General features: G+C 40.1%; 2 protein-coding genes across 3 annotated transcripts in view; one reads left to right on the plus strand and one right to left on the minus strand.

Annotated features, from left to right (window-relative positions):
* Window positions 1–2,056: 2,056 nt before the first annotated feature.
* On the minus strand, window positions 2,057–10,239 carry ORMDL1 (ORMDL sphingolipid biosynthesis regulator 1). Of its 2 annotated transcripts, none has more exons than XM_015817115.1 (4): window positions 9,960–10,239; window positions 7,622–7,810; window positions 4,919–5,070; window positions 2,057–2,824 (listed from the first exon to the last, which is right to left on the minus strand). In XM_015817115.1, exons 2-4 carry the CDS (start codon window positions 7,793–7,795, stop codon window positions 2,689–2,691), a joined length of 462 nt encoding a protein of 153 aa, XP_015672601.1. In that variant the 5' UTR covers window positions 7,796–7,810; window positions 9,960–10,239; the 3' UTR covers window positions 2,057–2,688. The 2 variants fall into 2 exon arrangements, with proteins under 2 accessions (XP_015672601.1, XP_015672593.1); XM_015817107.1 differs by having other exon boundaries at window positions 9,948–10,239.
* Window positions 10,240–10,375: 136 nt separating this feature from the next.
* Window positions 10,376–22,907, plus strand: part of PMS1 (PMS1 homolog 1, mismatch repair system component) — a 49,428-nt gene continuing 36,896 nt past the window's right edge. Inside the window, exons 1-2 of the mRNA XM_015817126.1 lie at window positions 10,376–10,520; window positions 18,095–18,251. Coding sequence (XP_015672612.1) covers window positions 10,507–10,520; window positions 18,095–18,251 — 171 coding nt within the window. The 5' untranslated portion in view covers window positions 10,376–10,506. The remainder of the gene's footprint in view (window positions 10,521–18,094; window positions 18,252–22,907) is intronic.

A 22,907-nucleotide genomic window follows, 5' to 3' on the forward strand; every position in this document is an offset into this window, starting at 1 on the left:
CAGCAGACGGGGGGGGGGGAATAAATACCAAACACCCCCCACCCCACCCCCGCTGCCAATCCTCAACAGAAATGTTCACAACAATGAAAACCTCGGACAGGAGAAAGAGCGCCGCCAGGTGGGCAGGCAGGTGTCTTGCTTGGCTGTGGCTTGGGGGGCACTTTTTTCAGTGCCATTGTAACTTCGAACAGTCACTAAGCGAACTGTTGTAAGTCGAGGACTACCTGTACTTTATCACTTTTTTCCTTTTTTGGGGGGTCAAGTTTTTGACACCTTGGTAGGCGACTGGTGGTACTCGGATATTGCCATATCCTAAAAGTGGTACAATGGGTGAAAAGGTTGAAAAGCCCTGGCCTAAAGAACAGAATTTTCATTGCAAACTTGAGAAAAATCTGCATGATTTTAACTATTTAACTCATCCTACTCTGGAATACAGAATTAAAAATAATAAATTTCTAGGATGTTTTATTAATAAGATTATCAATGGGATAAAAGAGAAATAAAAGGTCTTGTGTGACAGATTAGGTACTGTAGTCCTAATGAACATCTTCAACAATATCTGGAGAGCTACATATTTTCCACTCTGCAATGGAATCAATGATGGTTTTAGTATTTTGGTACTGCACATCATCAAAAAATGAGTAAATCTTCAGTATAGTTATATTGTGTACAGCTATATAATAATCCAATCACTCCAATAAGTGCTAAATTTGAGTTAGCAGAATTCAGTTTTACTGAGGAAATCTTTCATTATTCAGAGCTTGGAAATAAATGGAAGGCAAGGAACTCCATTTCAGATTACTAACTCCTATAAGAGGCAAGCATGATTCGATACATTAGATATTTCTCATGAAAGCCAGTGCTATATACCTGTTTTAATATCTAACTGAATGGAAATAAAGTGATATTTCATCATTTGATTTTAAAATAAAATTCAATTTTTTTCAGGACAAATTATTTTAATTGGTATAAACCATAAAAATCAGTACTAGACAGAAAAACCTACCACATCAATCTTGTGTAACTATTGAAAAGGCTTCTTACTTAGTTTTGCATACAATTAATATGGAGTCCAAAATACCATCGCTACATTATCACTAATTCTATTTACAGTTTAACAGCAATTTGTACAGTGCTGTTTATCACAGTGAACTATACTTACAATGACCCATACATATGATAAGTTCAAAGTCATTCAGTTTATTATTATAAAACATGGATATTTTTAAAAGATATTTTCAAGAAGCAAGATCAGGGAGAAACTGTAATTACCTGAAAGAAGTCAGTTCTTACTTTGAGGACATAATCACCACTGCTCTAACTTCAAGGGTCTTTGTGGGTAGAGAAGCAGTTAAGCAGAGCTACTACTAGTTAGTTTATTCATGTTCAATAATCCATTATTTTTCTGCTGTCAACATTAGGCATGATTGTACATTTCCGAAACTATGACCTTAAAATCCCTACATCAAAATGCTCCAAAACTCACAATGCTAGATATAAAACACAACTGTGTTGAATTTCTACTAAGTTCCTTTGGATGCAAAAACAGTGATTGGATTGTGCATGCTTTGAAAATGATCAGGAAGGAGCATTAGCAGACCTCAGGCAAGCACACTATTTCTCTATTATCTGTAAAAGCTGCCCATCCATCTATATTGCTCCCCAATGGATCACTTTAGAAGTCACATTAAATTTAATGAGCAGATTCCATAAAGCATAGAGGCATTTTTTTTAGTCTTGCTTTGGAATATTCAGGGTTATTATAATGAAGGCCCAAAGCACTTCTTCCAAATCAAATCTGTTCCACAATCAGAACAAGTTATGCTCTGCTTGAAGTTTGAAATTCTTGTCACATAAAGTTTCTATTCAAAATTACTACCTTTCCTAGAATTTCTCTAACAGATTGCAGTTCTAATCTGTAACAAATAGACCAGAGAATTCAGTTTATTGTAGCTTCTGCTAGTTTCTGACATTAAGAATTTTCTTTTGTTTATGAGGAAAGATTTTTTCAGATACAGTAGAATGATAATAATCACCTACTTCTGGAAAATAAGTAGTATGATACCAATCAGTTTAATTGTATATAAAACCCCTGAAAAGTTGACATGTCATTCCCCAGAGTTCAAAGATCTCACACTGCAAAAGTTCACTCTGATTAAAAGACACATGAATAAGGCATGAAAATCACAGCAACTCATTAATTTTATAACACCTCAAGCTGAGTGGCAAATCTTGCCCTAAAATTAGCCAAACAAACAAATGACCCCAAATGATAACTGATTGAAGTCTGTAAAACAAAGAATTGCCGTATTTCTTCCCGTCCACTCCTTCATTACTGTTGCTGACTTACTTGTAAAAGATTACAACTTATGAGTCAATAACATTTTTTGTATCCCTTTTCACTTTACTTGTTACTTCAGCCCATTTCCAGTCAATACTGCTACCTTAGGAGAGCTAGGCCTGCCCAGCTATTTACAAAAATCTGTGCTCCAAAGATCTGTCATCAAGATTAGTATATCTTCTGATAGTCTCCGATTCTCTTGTAAAGAACAGCATAAGCATCTTCGTACTAGAGTCTCCAAAGAGATGTGAAACTTATCTAATAATACATAGAATAGGCTATTCCTTCTGTCAAGGACCAAACCAGGCCACTTTTTGGTCAGAATGCTCACATTGCCCATCTCCAGCTCAATATTTGTTGATTCCAAAGATCCTAACTCCATGCAGCTGTGGCAGTTTGGGAATAAGCACACTCAAGAGAGAAGCTGTGTTTAGAATGAAATGTGTTGGGTCGTATTTGGTGTAGAAGCTTGCCAAGAAATACCTGCATTGAAAAGAAAAGAAAAAAAAAGATAACAGAATATCAGAATGAGTAAAAAGTTAAAATTTAAAGAAGAGCAAAATATGTTATTTTGGAATGAAGAAAAACACCATCTTTTTTTCTTTTCATGTAACTATTTCATCTTTGAATAGGAATAATCTTTCTTATGATACTGGTAGTCTTCAACTTACAACCATTCATTCATTGTCTGTTTGATATCACAACGGCACTGAAAAAAGTGACTTATGACTTTTTCACACTTACGATCATTGAAGCATCCTCAGAGTCACATGATGAACATTCGGATGGTGGGCAACTGGTTCATATTTATGACAGTTGCAATGTCTCGGGAGTCATGTGATCACCTTTTGTGACCTTCTGACAAGCAAAGTCAATGGAAAAGCCAGATTCACTTAACAATCATGTTACTAACTTAACTGTAGTGATTCACTTAACAACTGTGGCAAGAAAGATCGTAAAATGGGGCAAAACTCATTTAACAACTGTCTCACTTTAGCAACATAAATTTCAGGTTCCACTCGTTAAATTGAGCACTACCTGCACTTAGTTGTTGCTTATATTAGAAAAGGAATGACTCAATTTGGCCATTTTGATGGCAAAGTATTTTGAGGAGTGTACAAAAAATGAGAAAGGTATTGTTTTCAACCTCAATCAAACCACTAAACTCTAGTGGTTCTGCCAAAGTTTGGTAAAATCAATCAAAGTCTGGAATGTTTTGGATTGTACTGGGCAAAACAAATGTAGAAGCACTGAGGTGCCACAGTGTGTCACACCCCCTTCTTCTGCAGCTTTTAATATGACAAATCCCTACACCTCAGCTGTTCTATTTTCTTAGTACCTTTCCTTTATTCTCTCTCTCCTCAGTAGCTGCCAATGACCCTTGATTTTCACTTTCATCCCTTATCTAGGCTTTGGATATCCTTGGCTCTCTTCCCCCACCCCAGCAGAAGGCGATGTTCCTGAGATGTTAAGGCTGCATATTCTATATATGTTGTATGAAAGAAGCAGCAGAGTTCCGAGTTTTTGTTTTAACTGCAGCACTGAAATGCAGTTGAAGAAAAGAGGATAGTAATTGACTCCTGAATGTTTTATGCAGTTAATTGCTAGAGATCCACTGAGAATTGAGTAGTATGAAAATAAAACAAAATAAATAACCTGGTACGGTTTTGGAGCACAGATTTCAACTTCATACTCCATAAGGATATTTTACGAATAATCTTATGCTTATCCCCCCAAAAGATTACTTTATGAGAATAATTATAGCCATCAACCAAACTATTTCGCCATGTACACATTCTCATGTTTACAGCCATATAGGTGCAATAGTAACAGACTTTAAGATACAGAACAAAATGTAAAACAAAAAGATCTGTGTATGATTTATTTCTAGAACAGTGAGTCAATTGCAGTCAGCAAGGATGTCAGGTTAATATCTTAGCATTGAAAGTGCAGGAGTGTACTGTCTTACTTTGGTATTTAAAAACAATATAACAAAGGCATAACTTATAGGCAAGAGTCTATAAGAGATGGAATGACTGGGACGATTTATTTGCAAATAGCATAATAACTAAGGAAACTTAGCTGAAAGATATCTAAGGCATACAATATCTGGAATGTTGCAAAATTATTATTTTTTAAAGCATTGGTTTGAGACATGTAATTTTGATTAACTATAGTTTTAGTTAATTGGAGAAATCTTATTTGTAAAATAATGGAAGGTTAGGCTATGCATTTTGAATTCAACAGACAAATGCTATTTTTGAAGTTTCTTGTTTGTTTTGAATTAATGCCTGTTTAAAAAAAACCTATCCCAATTCTGCAATATACTTCTCTGTACATCTCTGCAAATTGCTGTGCATGGTCACTTCCATTACAAAAATTCCAAGTACTGTTTACACTTTACAGAAACATATTTTTCTTCCTTTTAAAAGCATACCAATTCACAGATACATGAATAGTAGAACATATTGATTTTAAATAATTTGCAGAGTTTAAGTACTCATTCACTCACTGCAATATTAATGCCACACCAAATCAAAGTGTTAGAACAGTCAATGTAGAATTTTCAAAACTTACAAAATTATCGGTGAGATTGTGAAGAATTTTCGGGAAGATGTAAACTGTACGCCATAATCCAACTGTTCCCAGTGTGTCAGTAATCTTGCTTTACCTTGATCAGGTGTTTCAAAAGGTGTTCCTTTTACTGCATGTAAAAATACATACATTCCCTGCAAAGGCAAAACAAATCCATCCAAAACAAAAATCATGTTAGCTATGTTTCATTATTAAAATAATATATGGAATCTGAGTGAAGGATTTGAAACATTAAAACTAGACTTTTAAAATATGAATTATGTTCTGTGATTGCCGATAGATTAATAAATATTTGAGCAAGAATACTAAGATAAAGATGCCCTCAAAAAGATTAATCCAATTAGACATTTTATTCTGGCCCAGATTTCAGTTATTTCTACTCTACCCTAGCAACTTGTTTCAGTAAAGCCAGAAGATAGTTGATACAGGAATGAACAGCATGACTAACAGAGAAATTCATCTTAATACTCTTTGTAGGCTGAAGGCAATAACTCTTACAAAAGTCCCCTGAAGCCCATGATTCTTGCTTTCGATTTCATAAGACTAGCAAAGTCTATGTTAATTTATTCATCTGTTTTATTAAAATATATAGAGATTTCTTGCTTTCAATTTCATAAGACTAACAAAGTTTATGTTAATTTGTTCACCTGTTTTATTAAAATATAGAGAGATAGCAGTTTGCAAACTCAATCTATGACAAAAAAAGTTGAAATATAGCAATTGATCTTACAACCAAATGTAGAGATAATGGGGCCTTACAGGGTAGCTACCTACATAAAGTTTATGAGATACACTCTCCCCCCTTCAGAACAAATTGCCAATCATTCAAGGAAGCATTATTTGTGTATCATTGGTCCAATGCCAGAGAAATATGATTAAATTTATGCTTAAGTATATGCTGCATGTTTGTGCCAAGTTTCATACGCTAATTCAGGAGTGGAAAGCTTAAGGCTTTCTAGATGCAACAGGATTGCAACAGATGAGTATTCTTTCTCATGACTACCGGGAACTGTAGATAAACAACGTCGTAATAGGTTCTCTATCCTATTCTAATCCAAAATGGGTGATTTGGTCACAACACGTTTTAAGGAAACATTTAAGGAAATGTTCCATGCTTAGCGATAATCGAGAATGGAAATTTGATTAACGTTCTACTTCTTTGGTTATCAGTAATGTAGGCACAACTGGTCATCTTTAATAGATTTTAGTGTTAAAGGATATTAACTTTATACAATATATTTGTCCATTTCTGTTAGTTTAAGACAATGACTATGATTGCTATAGCACACTAATTTTGTTAAATTTATATCCCACCTTTAATTTTGTCTAACACAAAGCAGAGTATATTATACTCCCTCCTCCTGTTTTCCATATAACAGCTTTGTGAGGTGGTTCTCAGCTAAGAGTCCCTGGCCCAAATCATCTTAGTAGCTTCCATGCCTAAAGGAGATCTGAAATTCATACCTGGTTTTTAGCCCAGCACCTTAGCCACTACACCTAAGCGGCTCTCTTGTCATTAGACGATAACTGTAATTACCTTTAATTTAGTGACCAGTTGAGGTTACAATGGCACTGAAAAAAGTGACTTATTACCGTTTTTCACACTTACAACCATTGCAGATCCTCTCGATATGTGATCAAAATTCAGATGCTTGGTAACTGGTTCCTATTTGATGGCTGCAGTGTCCCGGAGTCATGTGATCATCTTTTGTGACCTTCTGACAAGCAAAGCCAATAGGGAAGCCAGATTCACTTTACAACTGTCTCACTAACTTAACTGCAGTGATTCACTTAACAACTGTGGAAAGAAAGGTCGTAAAATGGGGCAAACCTCACTTAACAACTGTTTCACTTGGAACATGGAAATTTGGGGCTCAATTGTGGCCGTAAGTCAAGGGCTACCTATACAGCTCAGGATTAAGCTGTGGAGTTCTTGGTGCTCTTTGAGCTTGCTTGTTTGCTTGCAGATGTTTCACTACCCAACTACATAAGCTGGGCTCCTATAGAAATTGAATGAATAAAAATAAATAACTATCATCGGTGCAAGTGAAGGTGGGGTTTGCTGCCTATTTATATATAATAGCTTGCCCTGCCAGTTTTTGGCAGAGGTGGGGTTTTCTCCTTGGCGGTTCCTTGATTATTATTTTCTGCCTAGGTTTTCTGGTGTTAATCCCTATTTAGCTGAGTGCTGACTGCTGCATATAATGTGTTCTAGTCTGTTTTCTTCTTAGTTACTTTAATTGTTTCTTTTGAATGATATGCAGTCTATTATAATTGTATACCTTTACAATGCTAATTATAACGAAAGAAAACAAAGATAGTACCAATAATAATAGGTGCCCGGGGTGCAATTCCAAAACATCTGGAGCACCATTTGAATACCATCAGCACTGACAAAATCCACATCAGCCAAATGCAAAAGGCAGCTTTAAGTGGAACAGTTTACTTCCCACAACAATATCTTTAATACCGTCAAACAACATCTGCCTACCCCAGGTCCTTGGGAAGGAATCAATATATGGATAAAAATGCCAAATTTTTAAACATCCAGTTGACAGTGCAACCAATCATACAATTATATAATTATTAGAATATAATAACTATTATAACTGTGAACCACCCAGAGTTTAACTCAGTCTATAACATGGATGTTCCTCTGGCACTTCTGCAGTTCAGGATGCTCACCAAATTATGAATAATATTGGTTAAGGTCCAAGCCACTGGAACGCTGAAGAAAGGAATGCTGAGCAAGACAATATGAAGCAAACCAACTCCAAGGGCGTACGTGAGCCACATTCCTCGACTGTTCATGACCCTTGTGTTGGGATTGACTTCGCTGTGAGCAACCCCAACATTCATCTTTTTGCTTTAATTCTGAAAAGTAATTTTGGGAAAGAAAATGTTCATCATAAGGGTTAGTCATACCACTGTCAGACTGGGAGAGGTCATCAACTACTGCATAAGACTAACTCAGCATCTTACATATTAATAGTACGAAGTATTTGAAATTGTTGAAAGGCAATTCAAAACAAATAACTTCTTAAAAATCTAAGGCAGCGTCCAACCCATGGCTCGGAGGACATATGTGGCCCTGAACAGCTAGTAACAAAGCCCCAAAAGATTGTACACTTCTAACATTATTATGTGATTTATATACATTAACTATATTATATCTTTTGTATCCAGTCCAAGATAATGTCTCTTCACTCAATGAGGCCCAGGCAAGCCAAATATAATTGCAATCAATACAATCTCAATTTTTATATCTTTCCACAGAATAAAGAATTTTCCATTTATTTATTTTTCCTATACTAGAGAAAGCTGTTCAAGGTTTTAAAAAACATCAAATTCTTATAATTGGGTGCACAGACCACTAAAAAGCAATTAACAAATCCTAAAGATCAAGCTAAAAACAGACTACTTTAAATCATCTTAATGGAAGATTTACAGAATATTTTATAGGTAGAAAATATCTTACATGTCAATAACAATTAGGTATCACTGCTAGATTTGTTATCTATTTCAGAATGGGGGGGGGGAAGAGCCCTTCCCCAAAATTGTATATGAAAAGCAAAGCTTCTGTTACATTAGCTTTGATCAACTGACTGCAAGTCAACCCAGAGCCTTTCATAAGTTGACATGTATTGTATTTTCTGACCTGTCTCCTATCATCTCTCATACATAACACCTAGGTTGAATACATTGGCACTTAAAGTTCCATTGCCTGTTTTTATATGAAAACAGTATTTTTTTTATAATTCTGGTTACAAGCAGATAACTGAAGGAAGGCTCTTTGACTTCTAAAGGCAACATAAGCTATTCAGTAAGTCCATCTCTGTGGCAGGCACACACCCACTTATCCATCCTACTGGATCAATTTAGAATGTTTAACATGAGCATCCAGTACAAAGGAAAACAATATTTAAAAATAAGATGCACAAGTCAAACAAGAGTAACACACAAATCACGTAACCGCAGACGCCCAAGATTCATTCATACTATAATATAAATTACAACTATTCGAAAATTAGTCATGTTCAGTAATTGCAATTAGTCATTTAGTCACCATAGGATCAGCACAGCTTGTGTACAATTAGAGATCTAAAACATAATTGCTTACGTATGTTCAGGATCCAATCAGAGATGTCTGGCATATGATCAAGGATAGCATAAAATAAGTGAACGGCAAATATCCTTCCTCTTTAATTATTTTAGTGTATCATTGTCCTTAATTTTCTAAGTATCATATATTTATTATTTGGATGTAATCTACCCAGCTCTCCCAACAGGTTTTTTTTAAAAAATCCGCGTTAAAATTAATTAAGCTGGAATTTAACCTTTAGTCAACTGAATAGTGGACTTAGTCTAGATAATCAGAAAGAAGCTCTTTGTTTGTGCCGCTGGTAACAAACCAGGAAAGGTCTCCTACAACTAAACAAAAGAACCCCTGTAGCTTTCAACATCCGACCGAGTCAGAAACTACAGAAATTTGCAGATGTCCTCAGATGGCCCACGTTCATTTTTTTTTTTTTTTATACCTCCGGCATAATCCCACACCACCAATGCATAATCGCGGCAGATACACAAGACCACAGAAATTTGTGCGTTATTGCACGCGACGCTCCCGTTCGGAAAACGCCAAGCGGGCGCAACCGGGCAAAAACCAACCGTAAATCGTGCACACAAAAAAACAAAACCCGGTTGCAACGGCGCTTTCTTATTTATTATTATTATTTTCATTAGGGCTTCGGGGCGGCGGCGGCGGCGGCGGCGGATCTAGCAGAACCCGGAGGGCCCGATCCCACCAGCTCGAGGATTCCGCGCTACGGCATCGTTTGGCAACGAGCGCAGCCGCTTTGTCTTCGGCCGGTCCCTGCGCTGCACACACACCTTCCGCCACGCATACCAGTTGCCACTAGCCCAAGGAACCCGGCCGTAGCCCACATTTGCGCACACAACCAACCAACCGACCAGCCCCCCCCCCCTCTCCTTTCCGTCTTTTCTACTGCACCTTCTCGCTAACCGGGAGAAGAGAATCCCGCGCCGGACCGCCCGCTACCCAAAGCTGCTCTGGCTCTTCTGAAGTGTTGCACTGTGAGCGGGGGAGGGAGGCGCTTGGGCCACCGTTATAGCTCCGCCCTTTCTCTTTCAGGCACGCAGGCGGCGGCGGGGGAAAGCTGCTTTGGCCCAGTCCGGGGCCCGAAGGTTCCAAAGGAGGCAGAAGAGGGGGCGAAGGGAGTCCTTTGACCGCTCCGGAGGAGGAAGTACAGTAATGGCTTTCGGGCCGGTCCTTTTGCACAGCTTTGTTTATTTTTAGCCCTCCACTCCCCCCCTCTTCGTTGCTGCTCCCGTGCGATAGGCCTGGGCAGGTCACGTGGCTCAGGCGATTCCCGGGTTGGAGCTGGAGCAAGGAACGAAAACAAAACCCCCAGAGGCTGAGAGCTCTCTCCGGCTTGCTCGGTTGTAGGCCGCGTGTATCTACATCGTTATTTTATTTTATTTTAATTTAATTTTTTTTTGAATGACTGCATGCTTCTGTGAAATAGGGGCGAGTTACCGGCCGTGAATGCATGCTGCAAATGAGGTGAAATAGTTGGTGGGCAAAGCTGTTACCAGGGTTGCGTGTTTGGTTTGGGACTAAATCAGGGGTAGGCAACCTCGGCTCTTTAATGACTCATGGACTTCAACTCCCAGAATTCCTGAGTCAGCATAGCTGACTCAGGAATTCTGGGAGTTGAAGTCCATGAGTCATAAAAGAGCCGAGGTTGCCTACCCCTGGACTAAATCCAAAATCACCCTAATCAAAGTTTGGAAGGCTTGTGGTTATAAGGAGCATTAAGCACCGTTTCTAAACAAGCAGCCTGGTTAAAAAAACTGAGGACTTTACTGAGCTCTGGGATTTATTTCCATATAATCTTACCTATATTACTCTATTTGTCGATAATGTTTACTTCATTGTGCTTGTTTAAAAATATTTTGTATTTTTAGCATTATCATAGCATTAGCATTATCATACTATTTAGACAGGAAACCACCAAGAAATGCCAGGTCTTTAGATTGGATTGAGAAGTTAAAAAGGCATCCCTAAAGGATACAATAGCAAACCATTCCCTTATTATTGCCAAGAAAACAACATTCCTGTGCATGTCCATACCTGTGCATTCATTAGGAACTGAATTCTACTTGAGCAAGAGTTTTAGTGTTTCCAGCTATTTATTTTTAAATTGCTTTTCCAGTACAGCCCAATTAAGATGATAAAAAAGCAAAGAATACTTCAAAGAATATGATAATCTTGTATTTATCAAAATAGAATTATGGTACAAACAGAAAACTGAAATCAGCCACTACCAACAGCACCATCAACTATAAATTATTTAAATTTGGGGGCTTGCTTGAAAGTCTGTGATAATTGGAGTCTTAATATATTAGCTGGAGCGAGGTTTCAAAAGAAAGTACCCTTGCAGAAAAAAAAAATGTGTTTCATATGTCTCTCAATCTAGTTCAGTGATGGCAAACCTTTTAGAGACCAAGTGCCCAAACTGCAACCCAAAACCCACTTATGCATCATAGGGTGCCGGGTGGGTGTGGCCCATTAGATGGGTGTTGCCCATTGGGTGGGTGTGGCCCATTGGGTGGACGTGGTTGCAGTGGTAACAGCAGACTGGGTGGGACTAAAAAGTTCAATCAATCAATTCCAACTTTGCAAGATCTTTTTTTTTCCTGCAAGAAGTTGAAATTGACTGGTTGATTGAACCTTTTTTTTTGTTGTACACGGCAGCGGAGGCCTAAAGCGAAAAGGTTTTATAAAACCCAGCTGAAGGCCTAGGACTGGGGCGACGGTGCGCGTGCCCACAGAGAGGGCTCTGAGTGCCGCCTCTGGCACCCGTGCCATAGGTTCGCCACCACTGATCTAGTTTCTTGCACAAATAACTACCGAAATAAGGTTTATAATGCTGGTCTAAGAGGGCAGGAAACTTGGGGTGGGACAGCATTTTAAATTGAACCAGAGAAATCATAGCAGTGCAGCAGGTACAATATATCTGCTTTAGGTTTAACAACTTACTAGTTTCCAAGCTATTTTTTAAAGGTAGCTCTATCTAGACAATATATAGCACAGGCTGAATAACAATACTGTGGATTATGTTAGGGTGTGTTTGCACAACAAGCTAAATTATATATTAGGCCTATGCCAACTACTCAAGCAAAAGCTTTGCTCACAGATGAGATTCCTCTTTAGATCTGCTTCTCAGAAGAGCCACTTGAAAACATTCCCTGGAGACATTCTGCTGTGTGTTATAACACAGAAAATACTAGATCTGGATTAAAGCCTTCAAGTCACTGCTTGGATTCAAAGAACATGTTACGGTAATCTGGCATGAAAACGAAACTTGAGATAATGAGTTTTAAGGGAATAGCAGGGAGTGGCGAGGTTAGGTTCCTATAATCATCCTTTTCCTCCCTAAGCTCTTCCTGCTCTTTCTTTCCATACATTCCCTGTATACAATATTTGCATTTGTTCCTCTTTGATTGTGGAAAGTCTTGCTTGTCAGCCCTGTCTTGATATTCCCCTCAACTTCTTCACAATTACTCTAGTCCAGTGATGGCGAATCTTTTAGAGACCAAGTGCCCCAAACCTGCCCACCACCGCTCCTCCTCCCGCCCTGCCTGCCCCACTCCCGCCCGCCCCTTGCCCCGCCTCCATGGCCCGCTACAGATCACCCAGGTGGCCCTGCAGCGCCATGGCAACCACACCCTCCGCCCACACCCCACAACATCATCTGCGTGCAATGGGGCACAAGGATGGAGTCTTGTCCCTGCTGCCTGGCCTGCCATGTCCTTGGCTGTGCTGCTCTGTGCAGGAGGGGGCCGCGGGGGGAGGCGGGGCTGGGGCGACAACGCGCGTGCCCACAGAGAGGGCTCCAAGTGCCGCCTCTGGCACGCGTGCCACAGGTTCGCCACCATTGCTCTAGTCTAAACAGTTGCTTGGCTGTCTAGGGAGGAAGGCATCTCCTCAATTCCATATGGCACAAGCAGTTTTCTTTAACCTACTCCATTCTTTCCAGAGCTTGGAGGGGTTTTTGTTTGTAGGTCAGGACCCCACAAATACCTGCACACACTGCTTGTTGCAAGCTCTATATTATGCTGCTGTACACTAGCAGTGTCTGGAGATCACCTGGAGGGGAATTTCAGTTTCTGTGAATGGTTTGCAAATGGGGCAACTTCTACCATCACCAGCTAGGCAGGTTAGTCCAAAGAAGGCCAGCTGCTCCATGTGAACATGAGCCTAAGTAGGTTGTTCTTATAATGCTAAACTACAGCGTAGCATTAAAGCTGACCTTTTGAATAACAGATACTAAAACAGTGCAATTTACTATACTCTTAAAAATACTGAGTTTTTGCAATTTAGCCTTGAATCTGATTACCTGCCTTTGAAACTTTCTTCTAAGCCTTCTCTATCATGCCTAAGCTGAAATAATGTCTTTGAAGATAACCCATATGATGTAAGAGTGTAGCTTTCTTTCTGTAATGAGGAGAGTATGCAGTTTTCAGATTTCTGAAAGAAAATTTTGAAAGGTTGTTGTTGTGCAGTTGTGCTGCTAAACATACAGATACGTTTTCATTAGATATTATCCAGAGATAGGTTAATTTCTAATATTGGATTTTAATAACAGGAAGGCAATGAAAAACTCTAAAACTGTAAGAGAATAAGTCCTGATCTTCTAAGAAGATATATTTCAGATATTTGAAGAGTGCTGTCATATCCCCCCTTTTTTTTCTCAAGGCTAAATTTACTAACTTCTTCAGTGTCTCTTCAACTTAATTTCTAATTCCTGAGCATCCTTGTTGGCTTGGCTGCGGATCCATTCCAGTTTCTGGAAATCCTTCTTAAACTAAACGTAGCTGCGGTTGAGTGAAATGAAAGTAAATGAACAGTTACTTGCTGTAATTTCAAAATTATGCTTTTGTTGATGTGCATCTATTTTTATGCAAAAATCTGAAATATAAAACAAATATAATTACCGCACATATAAGCAATCATCCTTTTAAATAATAATTAAAATTGGGTAGTAAAGTTGCATTCTGATTAAAATACTGCTAAATAGGGTGTATCTGGATCTCCAGGGATTAACTGGTCCACAAGTATGGAGCATACAAGAAAACCATCGTGCTCTTGCAAACTGCAGAGATGAAGGCGCTACCCTAAAGTGAAGCAGTTTTGCAGTATCTAGATGCCAAGCCATAAAAGTTCCAAGTTAAAACCAGCACTTAAATTTCTATGTGGAAGCCTAGGCAACTCAACAACGTCAGATGGCACCAGTGACTCACCTATCTGGTATCTGCATCCTACACCAACTGAAGCTTTCAATCATTCTTCAAAGGCAGCTTCAAGTAGAACATATTGATGTTAATTTGGGAGTTTGTGAGAATATGGGTAACTCCTGGCATGGCCCCATGTTCCAGGAAGAAATGCAATAAAGCAAACCATCCAAAGCTGCACAGACTCCCCAAGTAACCATAATCTCCATTCTACCTATTATTGTTAGTTGCGAAGTCGTGTCCGACCCATCACGACTCCATGGACGACGTTCCTCCAGGCCTTCCTGTCCTCTACCATCTTCTGGAGTCCATTTAAGCTCACGCCTACTGCTTCAGTGACTCCATCCAGCCACCTCATTCTCTGTCGTCCCCTTCTTCTATTGCCCTCAATCTTTCCCAACATTAGGCTCTTCTCCAATGAGTCCTTTCTTCTCATTAGGTGGCCAAAGTACTTGAGTTTCAACTTCAGGATCTGGCCTTCTAAAGAGCAGTCAGGGTTGATCTCCTCTAGGAGTGACCGGTTTGATCGCCTTGCAGTCCAGAGGACTCGCAGGAGTCTTCTCCAGCATCATAGTTCAAAGGCCTCAATTCTTTTGCGCTCAGCCTTTCTTATGGTCCAGCTTTCACAGCTTTCACAGCCATACATTGCAACTGGGAAAACCATGGCCTTGACTATACGTACTTTTGTCGGCAGGGTGATGTCTGCTTTTTAGTATGCTGTCTAGATTTGCCATAGCTTTCCTCCCCAGGAGCAAGCGTCTTTTAATTAGTTGCCTGTCTGTCTTGGGTGGCCCTGCACGGCATAGCTCATAGCTTCATTGAGTTACACAAGCCCCTTCGCCACGACAAGGCAGTAATCCATGAAGGATTACTATATATTACTATATTACTATAGTTGTGGGTTAAAAGGATTCCCATCTCCTTCAGGGTAAGTAATTTTCTCCATACATATCATAGGAGAGGCAAAACATTAGCTGGTTTCCAGATAAACAATACGTACATCTCACAGAGATTCAGTCTCAACTTGTTTCTTCTCATTTACTTTTTTAATCTTACAAAAACCTGGCCAGGGCTTCTGCATCCCCAGCTTTGGCTTGGACACAGTTGTGTAATTGGATATTACATCATGCCTCATCCTGAATCATTAGATCACTCCTCCAATTGATTCTTGTAAATGTTGAATAACAGGGAAGATGATTGACAAATTTGCAGGACTCAGGACAAAACAGTGTCTCCCCCCCCCCCCCCNATTTCTAATATTGGATTTTAATAACAGGAAGGCAATGAAAAACTCTAAAACTGTAAGAGAATAAGTCCTGATCTTCTAAGAAGATATATTTCAGATATTTGAAGAGTGCTGTCATATCCCCCCTTTTTTTTCTCAAGGCTAAATTTACTAACTTCTTCAGTGTCTCTTCAACTTAATTTCTAATTCCTGAGCATCCTTGGTGGCTTGGCTGCGGATCCATTCCAGTTTCTGGAAATCCTTCTTAAACTAAACAGCTGCAGCTGAGTGAAATGAAAGTAAATGAACAGTTACTTGCTGTAATTTCAAAATTATGCTTTTGTTGATGTGCATCTATTTTTATGCAAAAATCTGAAATATAAAACAAATATAATTACCGCACATATAAGCAATCATCCTTTTAAATAATAATTAAAATTGGGTAGTAAAGTTGCATTCTGATTAAAATACTGCTAAATAGGGTATATCTGGATCTCCAGGGATTAACTGGTCCACAAGTATGGAGCATACAAGAAAACCATCGTGCTCTTGCAAACTGCAGAGATGAAGGCGCTACCCTAAAGTGAAGCAGTTTTGCAGTATCTAGATGCCAAGCCATAAAAGTTCCAAGTTAAAACCAGCACTTAAATTTCTATGTGGAAGCCTAGGCAACTCAACAACGTCAGATGGCACCAGTGACTCACCTATCTGGTATCTGCATCCTACACCAACTGAAGCTTTCAATCATTCTTCAAAGGCAGCTTCAAGTAGAACATATTGATGTTAATTTGGGAGTTTGTGAGAATATGGGTAACTCCTGGCATGGCCCCATGTTCCAGGAAGAAATGCCATAAAGCAAACCATCCAAAGCTGGACAGACTCCCCAAGTAACCATAATCTCCATTCTACCTATTATTGTTAGTTGCGAAGTCGTGTCCGACCCATCACGACTCCATGGACGACGTTCCTCCAGGCCTTCCTGTCCTCTACCATCTTCTGGAGTCCATTTAAGCTCACGCCTACTGCTTCAGTGACTCCATCCAGCCACCTCATTCTCTGTCGTCCCCTTCTTCTATTGCCCTCAATCTTTCCCAACATTAGGCTCTTCTCCAATGAGTCCTTTCTTCTCATTAGGTGGCCAAAGTACTTGAGTTTCAACTTCAGGATCTGGCCTTCTAAAGAGCAGTCAGGGTTGATCTCTAGGAGTGACCGTTTGATCACCTTGCAGTCCAGGGGACTCGCAGGAGTCTTCTCCAGCATCATAGTTCAAAGGCCTCAATTCTTTTGCGCTCAGCCTTTCTTATGGTCCAGCTTTCACAGCCATACATTGCAACTGGGAAAACCATGGCCTTGACTATACGTACTTTGGTTGGCAGAGTGATGTCTGCTTTTTAGTATGCTGTCTAGATTTGCCATAGCTTTCCTCCCCAGGAGCAAGCGTCTTTTAATTTCTTGCCTGTCTGTCTTGGGTGGCCCTGCACGGCATAGCTCATAGCTTCATTGAGTTACACAAGCCCCTTCGCCACGACAAGGCAGTAATCCATGAAGGATTACTATATATTACTATAGTTGTGGGTTAAAAGGATTCCCATCTCCTTCAGGGTAAGTAATTCCCTCCATACATATCATAGGAGAGGCAAAACATTAGCTGGTTTCCAGATAAGCAATACGTACATCTCACAGAGATTCAGTCTCAACTTGTTTCTTCTCATTTACTTTTTTAATCTTACAGAAACCTGGCCAGGGCTTCTGCATCCCCAGCTTTGGCTTGGACACAGTTGTGTAATTGGATATTACATCATGCCTCATCCTGAATCATTAGATCACTCCTCCAATTGATTCTTGTAAATGTTGAATAACAGGGAAGATGATTGACAAATTTGCAGGACTCAGGACAAAACAGTGTCTCCCCCCCCCCCAATTCATAAAGGTGGTCCAGCGGGACAACATGGTCAAAAGATACTGAAAACCAGTATGTTATTTAAAAGGCCCAGGAGGAGTGGACTCCCCCATCCAAGTCTTGATGAAGGTCATACACCACAGTCACCAGTATATTTCCATCTATACTCAGGCTTGAACCCTGATTGAAAGGACCTACATAATCCATGCAAAGGAATGCTGCAGTTGCAATCTTGCCACTTAACACCCTTTCTACAGTGGGAATGCTGGAAAGCAGGTGAGAGTCTTTAAATCAGCTAAGTCCAAGGAGGCCTCTTCAGGAAGAGGCACACCACAGTAACCCCCTTTTTTCTCAAAGAGATGCTGACCGCTTCTAAGTTCAGCCCCTCTCACACAGACACATGCTTGCAGAAGCAGCCAGGTAGGACCCAGGTGTAAACTATGTGTAGTAGAAGTCATTCCATCAGTCATCCTATCCACTTTCTCAGAATGAAGAAACTGAAATGAGCCTGAGATAACATGGCAAGACACTATCCCAGGTACCTCAAACCGCTCATGCAGATTCCAGATGAAAGTATATTTAAATGCTGCGCCAAATTATTGCTCAGTAATTTGACATGACACTTCTTTTATCATCAACTATTCATCTCTGTACAGAAAAGAACAATTAAAAAAACAGTATCATACTCTTTTGAATTGTGATTTTATCGTTTTAGAAATCCCGTTCCTGAAAGCCAAAACATGAAACAGCTACCAGCGGAAACTGTTCGACTTCTTTCTAGTTCGCAGGTCATTGTATCAGTTGTCAATGTGGTTAAAGAACTGGTAGAGAATTCTTTGGATGCTAATGCAACCAGTATTGATGTTAAGTTGGTAAGTTTTTCAAGACTAAAATTGGGATGAAAGTGTGGGTGGGAAGACCATATTTCTTTGGAAAGTAAAACTGAAGAAAGACTTAAACCAGTGGTTCTCAACCTTTTTAATGCCGCGACCCCAACCAGTCGTAAGTCGAGGACTAAACCGGTCGTAAGTCGAGGACTACCCAACCGGTCGTAAGTCGAGGACTTTCCCCGGGAGCGCCGCGCATGCGTGGTTCCGCCCCCTGCGCCGGCCGAGGCGTATCTGGCAAGCGGCAGAGATGGAGCAGGCCGACCACCAGCTGGCCCAGCCCAAGGGAGGTAAGGCACCCGCCGGAAAAGGGGGAAAAAATGGACAAAAAAAATGGCGGACAGCCTTGCTTGGCGACCCCCGTGAAATGGTCGATCGACCCCAAATGGGGTTCCGACCCACAGGTTGAGAACCACTGACTTAAACGTTCTCCTTGCTTGCTGAATTTATTTTGTTTTAATTTTTTAATTATTCGTTTATTCAGTTTTGCCCGTGTCTAGTCATCTAAAATGAGTTTACATACGCATTCTATATGAAAGAATGAAAGATTCCTTTAAACTTGCGTCTGAAAAATGATTGTGCTTTTACAAAAATTACTTTTGATAATCTTAACAGTTTGTAAAATGCTAGTGTTGGCAAATGTATTCTTGATTTTAAAACATAATTACGTGGGGCTTCCTATTGAATTCATGTTTCATTTTAAAGAATAATCATACTATGGGGTTCTTGGTGCTCTCTGAGCTTGGTTGTTTTCTTGCAGACATTTCATCACCAAACTAGGTAACATCAACAGTCTCAGAAGGGAGTGTGGTTTGCTTTCTTTATATATATTAGTGACTTTGCCCTTTCAGTGTTAGTGAGAATGTTCTTGATCAGGCTGTTGTTTACTTTTAGCTTGTTTGTCTGAGTTGGTAGTTCCTTGATTGGGGATTGTTCAGTTCTTGATTGTATGTCTAGTGTTAATCTTGTTCAGGGGTCTTCAAACTTGGTCCTTTTATGACTTGTAGACTTCAAGTCCCAGAATTCCTCAGTCAGGCACGCTGGCTGAGGAATTCTGGGACTTGAAGTCCACAAGTCATAAAAGGGCCAATTTGAAGACCCCGGATCTTGGTAATAATCTCTGCTTATCTGAGGATTGATTGCTGGTGAGGAGTGTTTTAATCTTTTGGGGGCCTTTTTGGCTTTTTGATTGTCTCTTTTGAATGGTATGTAGATGTTTATCTTCATGTGCCTTTTGATTGCTGATTTGTCTGAGTGCCAGGTTTTCAGGAAATCTCTAGCGTTTTTGGACTTGGTTTGGTTACAGTTTCCCAGTTAAAACTATGATTGGTAAGTCTGTCCACGTGTTGTGAAATTAAGTTTTCATCATGTCTTCTGACTGCTAGTTAGTGTTCATAGATGTGCTCTGCTGGTCTTCTGCCTGTTTGTCCTACATAGTGGCTATTATAGTCCTTGTACTGTATATTGTAGATGACGCTTGGTTTTTGTTCTGAGTTCATTTGGTTTACCAGGGATGTTGTGGAGGGCTTTAGTTGGTTTGTGTGCTACAGCACAGGCCCTCTACCTATGGGCCACCGCCCAGTACATCTCGGCCACTGGACTGCAGGAATTGTTGGCGAGTGCACGCACGTGTTGGCGAGTGCCCCCACTCACACTAGCACCACCACGTGAGTGCTAGCAGTCCCATTTGTGCATGGCGGGAGTGCTAGCCCACCACCAGCATCACGCGGGTGCTAGTGGCCCATTTGTGCATGTGCACGGACGCCAGTGCCGTAAGTGCATGCAACCCGCTTGCACATACCCAGACTGCCCTGCTCCTCCCTTTCTCTCTGGGCTGCCGAGCTGGAAAGGTTGGGGAACTCTGTGCTACAGTAATGTCATGTGGTTGTAATAGTCTGTTGGTTTCTGAGATATTGATAGTTTCATGTGTCCTCTCTGGTTGAGTATTTTTTTATTGTGACAAAGATGTCATTTACATATCAGATCCATACTTAGGGTTATATGTGGGGACGTGCTATACAGATTAGGTTTCTACTTGCTATTTTAGTAGCAGTCAGGTTTTTTCAGGGTAGGGTTGCTAGACCTATGCCTAATCCTCCTTCTCCTTTATCTGAGCTTGGGTCTGGCAACGGCAGATGCTGAGCTACTGAATCCACCTAGTGCCCACCCACAGGTGGATTTTTTTCTTCTTCATTGGAAGAAGCTTGCTCCCTATGCTCTTTGTACAAAAGGAACTAATGATGATGATGCCATATAGATTGCAGGAGTCATTTACAGCAGGGCTTTTCAACCAGTGGTACGGGTACCACCTGTGGTACATTGCCACCTAGCAGGTGGTACGCGACCAGCCTAGAAAAGTGGTAGCGGGGGAGGGGAATGAGCTGAACCGGTGGCAGCACCACACAAGCCTGAGCAAGAGATGGCTGGAGCTGCAGGGCTGTCAGGGCTCAGCAGAAGTGCCAGGATCAGCGCCAGGTTCCAGCTGGAGCTCGGCACTGATCCTGGTGCTTCTGCTGAGCCCTAAAGAAGCACCAATCAGCTGGAAAGCAGCAGTGATCCTGACGCTTCTGCTGAGCCCAGAAGAAACGCCAATCAACTGGAATGTTGCAGCATCTCCAGGGTCTTGTGATTTACATTCAGATGCTTGGCAACTGATTCATATTTATGATAGTCACAGTGTCCCAGGGTCATGTGAAGTGACCAAAACCTGCTGCAACCACCCAGCAGACAGGGGGAATAAAAACCAAACACCCCCCACCCCACCCCCACTGCCAATCTTCAACAGAAATGCTCACAACAATGAAAACCTCGGACAGGAGGAAGAGCACCGCTGGGCGCTGTCTTGCTCGGCTGTGGCTTGGGGGGGGCACTTTTTTCAGTGCCATTGTAACTTCGAACAGTCATTAAGCGAACTGTTGTAAGTCAAGGACTACCTGTACTTTATCACTTTTTTCCTTTTTTGGGGGGGCAGTCATCAGGTTTTTGACACTTTGCTAGGCGACTGTTGGTACTCGGATGTTGCCATATCCTAAAAGTACAATGGGTGAAAAGGTTGAAAAGCCCTGACTTACAGTCTCTACTGTGAATCATGAAAGCAGTCGTCCCCTTGGTGTTCTTTTGATTTGTTGGCATATTTGTCCATCAAATTGAAAGTATGTAGTCAGACAGAGTTGATAAAGTTCATGGTTTGGGTATTTCAATCTTGGTGTATTTATTTAGGTCAGGTGTGCTGTGTAAGTAATGCTGCTGTGGGATTATTTTGCTAATCCCAGGTCTATGGATGGAAAGAGTACTGTGACATTGAATGAGATCATGATTTCATCTTCATCTGTTGTCAGGTCTTTGATTCTCTGGAGGCACTGTAGTGGGGAGTTGATGGAGTATTTGCCTCCCTCTGTGAGAAGTCCAAGCTTTTTTATCAATTCTTTAGCAAAATTGTAGGTTGGAGAACCTGGTAATGATACAATTGGGCAGAGAAGTATGTGTGGTTTCTATGTTTTGAGGCATCCATAGAAGCATGGAAGGACAGGTCCACTGCTTTTCATCCACCACTGTCTTCCTTTTGTGATTTCATTGTTTTTGGTAAATTACTGAGAGTTCTCTTGATCCAGTTGTCTAGTTTCTATATTGTGATCTGTCCATGATAATCATGGTTCAGCCTTTATCTGCTGGTGGGATAATGATAGTTTGGCTTTTCTGTAGGTTTTTGAGGACTCCTGTTTCCTCTGCTTTGAGTTAGTTCTGTTCTTCTGATCTATGACAGTTTGTCTTATGCTTTCTTGGATCTCTGTGGAACATGCTGTGGTTTTAAATGCTAAGCCTGCTAATTTATTAGCATCATCTGTATTGGAGATCTGTATCTGAGACTTTTCTCTAGAATATTGTGTTCTGTAGTAGAGGGCAGCTGGACATTATCTCAACCACTACAACCCAACCAACATAGGCTGTTAAAAAGATAACACTGCCATACATCAAAAACATCTCAGAAACTACCAATGGAATATTATAACCACATGGCATAACCGTAGTACACAAACTAAAGCACTCCACAACATCCTAAGTAAACAGAAAGAGCCATCAGTTTCAGAGATAAGCAACATATACATCTGATGGTAACATCTCATGTTATCTAGTTTGGTAATGAAATGTCTGCAGGAAAACAACCAAGCTCAGAGAACACCAAAAACCCCACAGTCCAACCCTGAGCTGCAAATATTATCTTTTATTGATAATAATCATATAGTTAAATATTACTTTTCATGTATAAAAATTTACTACATTCATTGTTTATTATTTTTGACTAGAAGATTGTTTTAAAGCTTTAATGTCTGGGAATAGCTATTTAATCAAAATGGCAGAAAATAGCTTTAATATATTTTCAATATGTTTCTACATTAATTTTTTAGGACTTGCTTCACTTAAATACTCTTAATTGAAGATTTTTGTAACTGCAAAAGACAAAAAGTGATTGATTTCAGAGGAAGATGGAAGGTGTAGAAATATGAAATATAAATAAATAAATGCATTTTAGAAATATTTTTACAATATTCATTTCCCACAACTTGACTTAACAGAACTAAGTGGAAGTAGTCCTTTTCTTTAAAAATGTTGCGTACAGTGATAGAATTATAATTGTAATTT

This window comes from Protobothrops mucrosquamatus, unplaced genomic scaffold, assembly GCF_001527695.2.
Source record: "Protobothrops mucrosquamatus isolate PMUCROS unplaced genomic scaffold, P.Mucros_1.0 scaffold_125, whole genome shotgun sequence".
NCBI classification, from domain to species: domain Eukaryota; kingdom Metazoa; phylum Chordata; class Lepidosauria; order Squamata; family Viperidae; genus Protobothrops; species Protobothrops mucrosquamatus.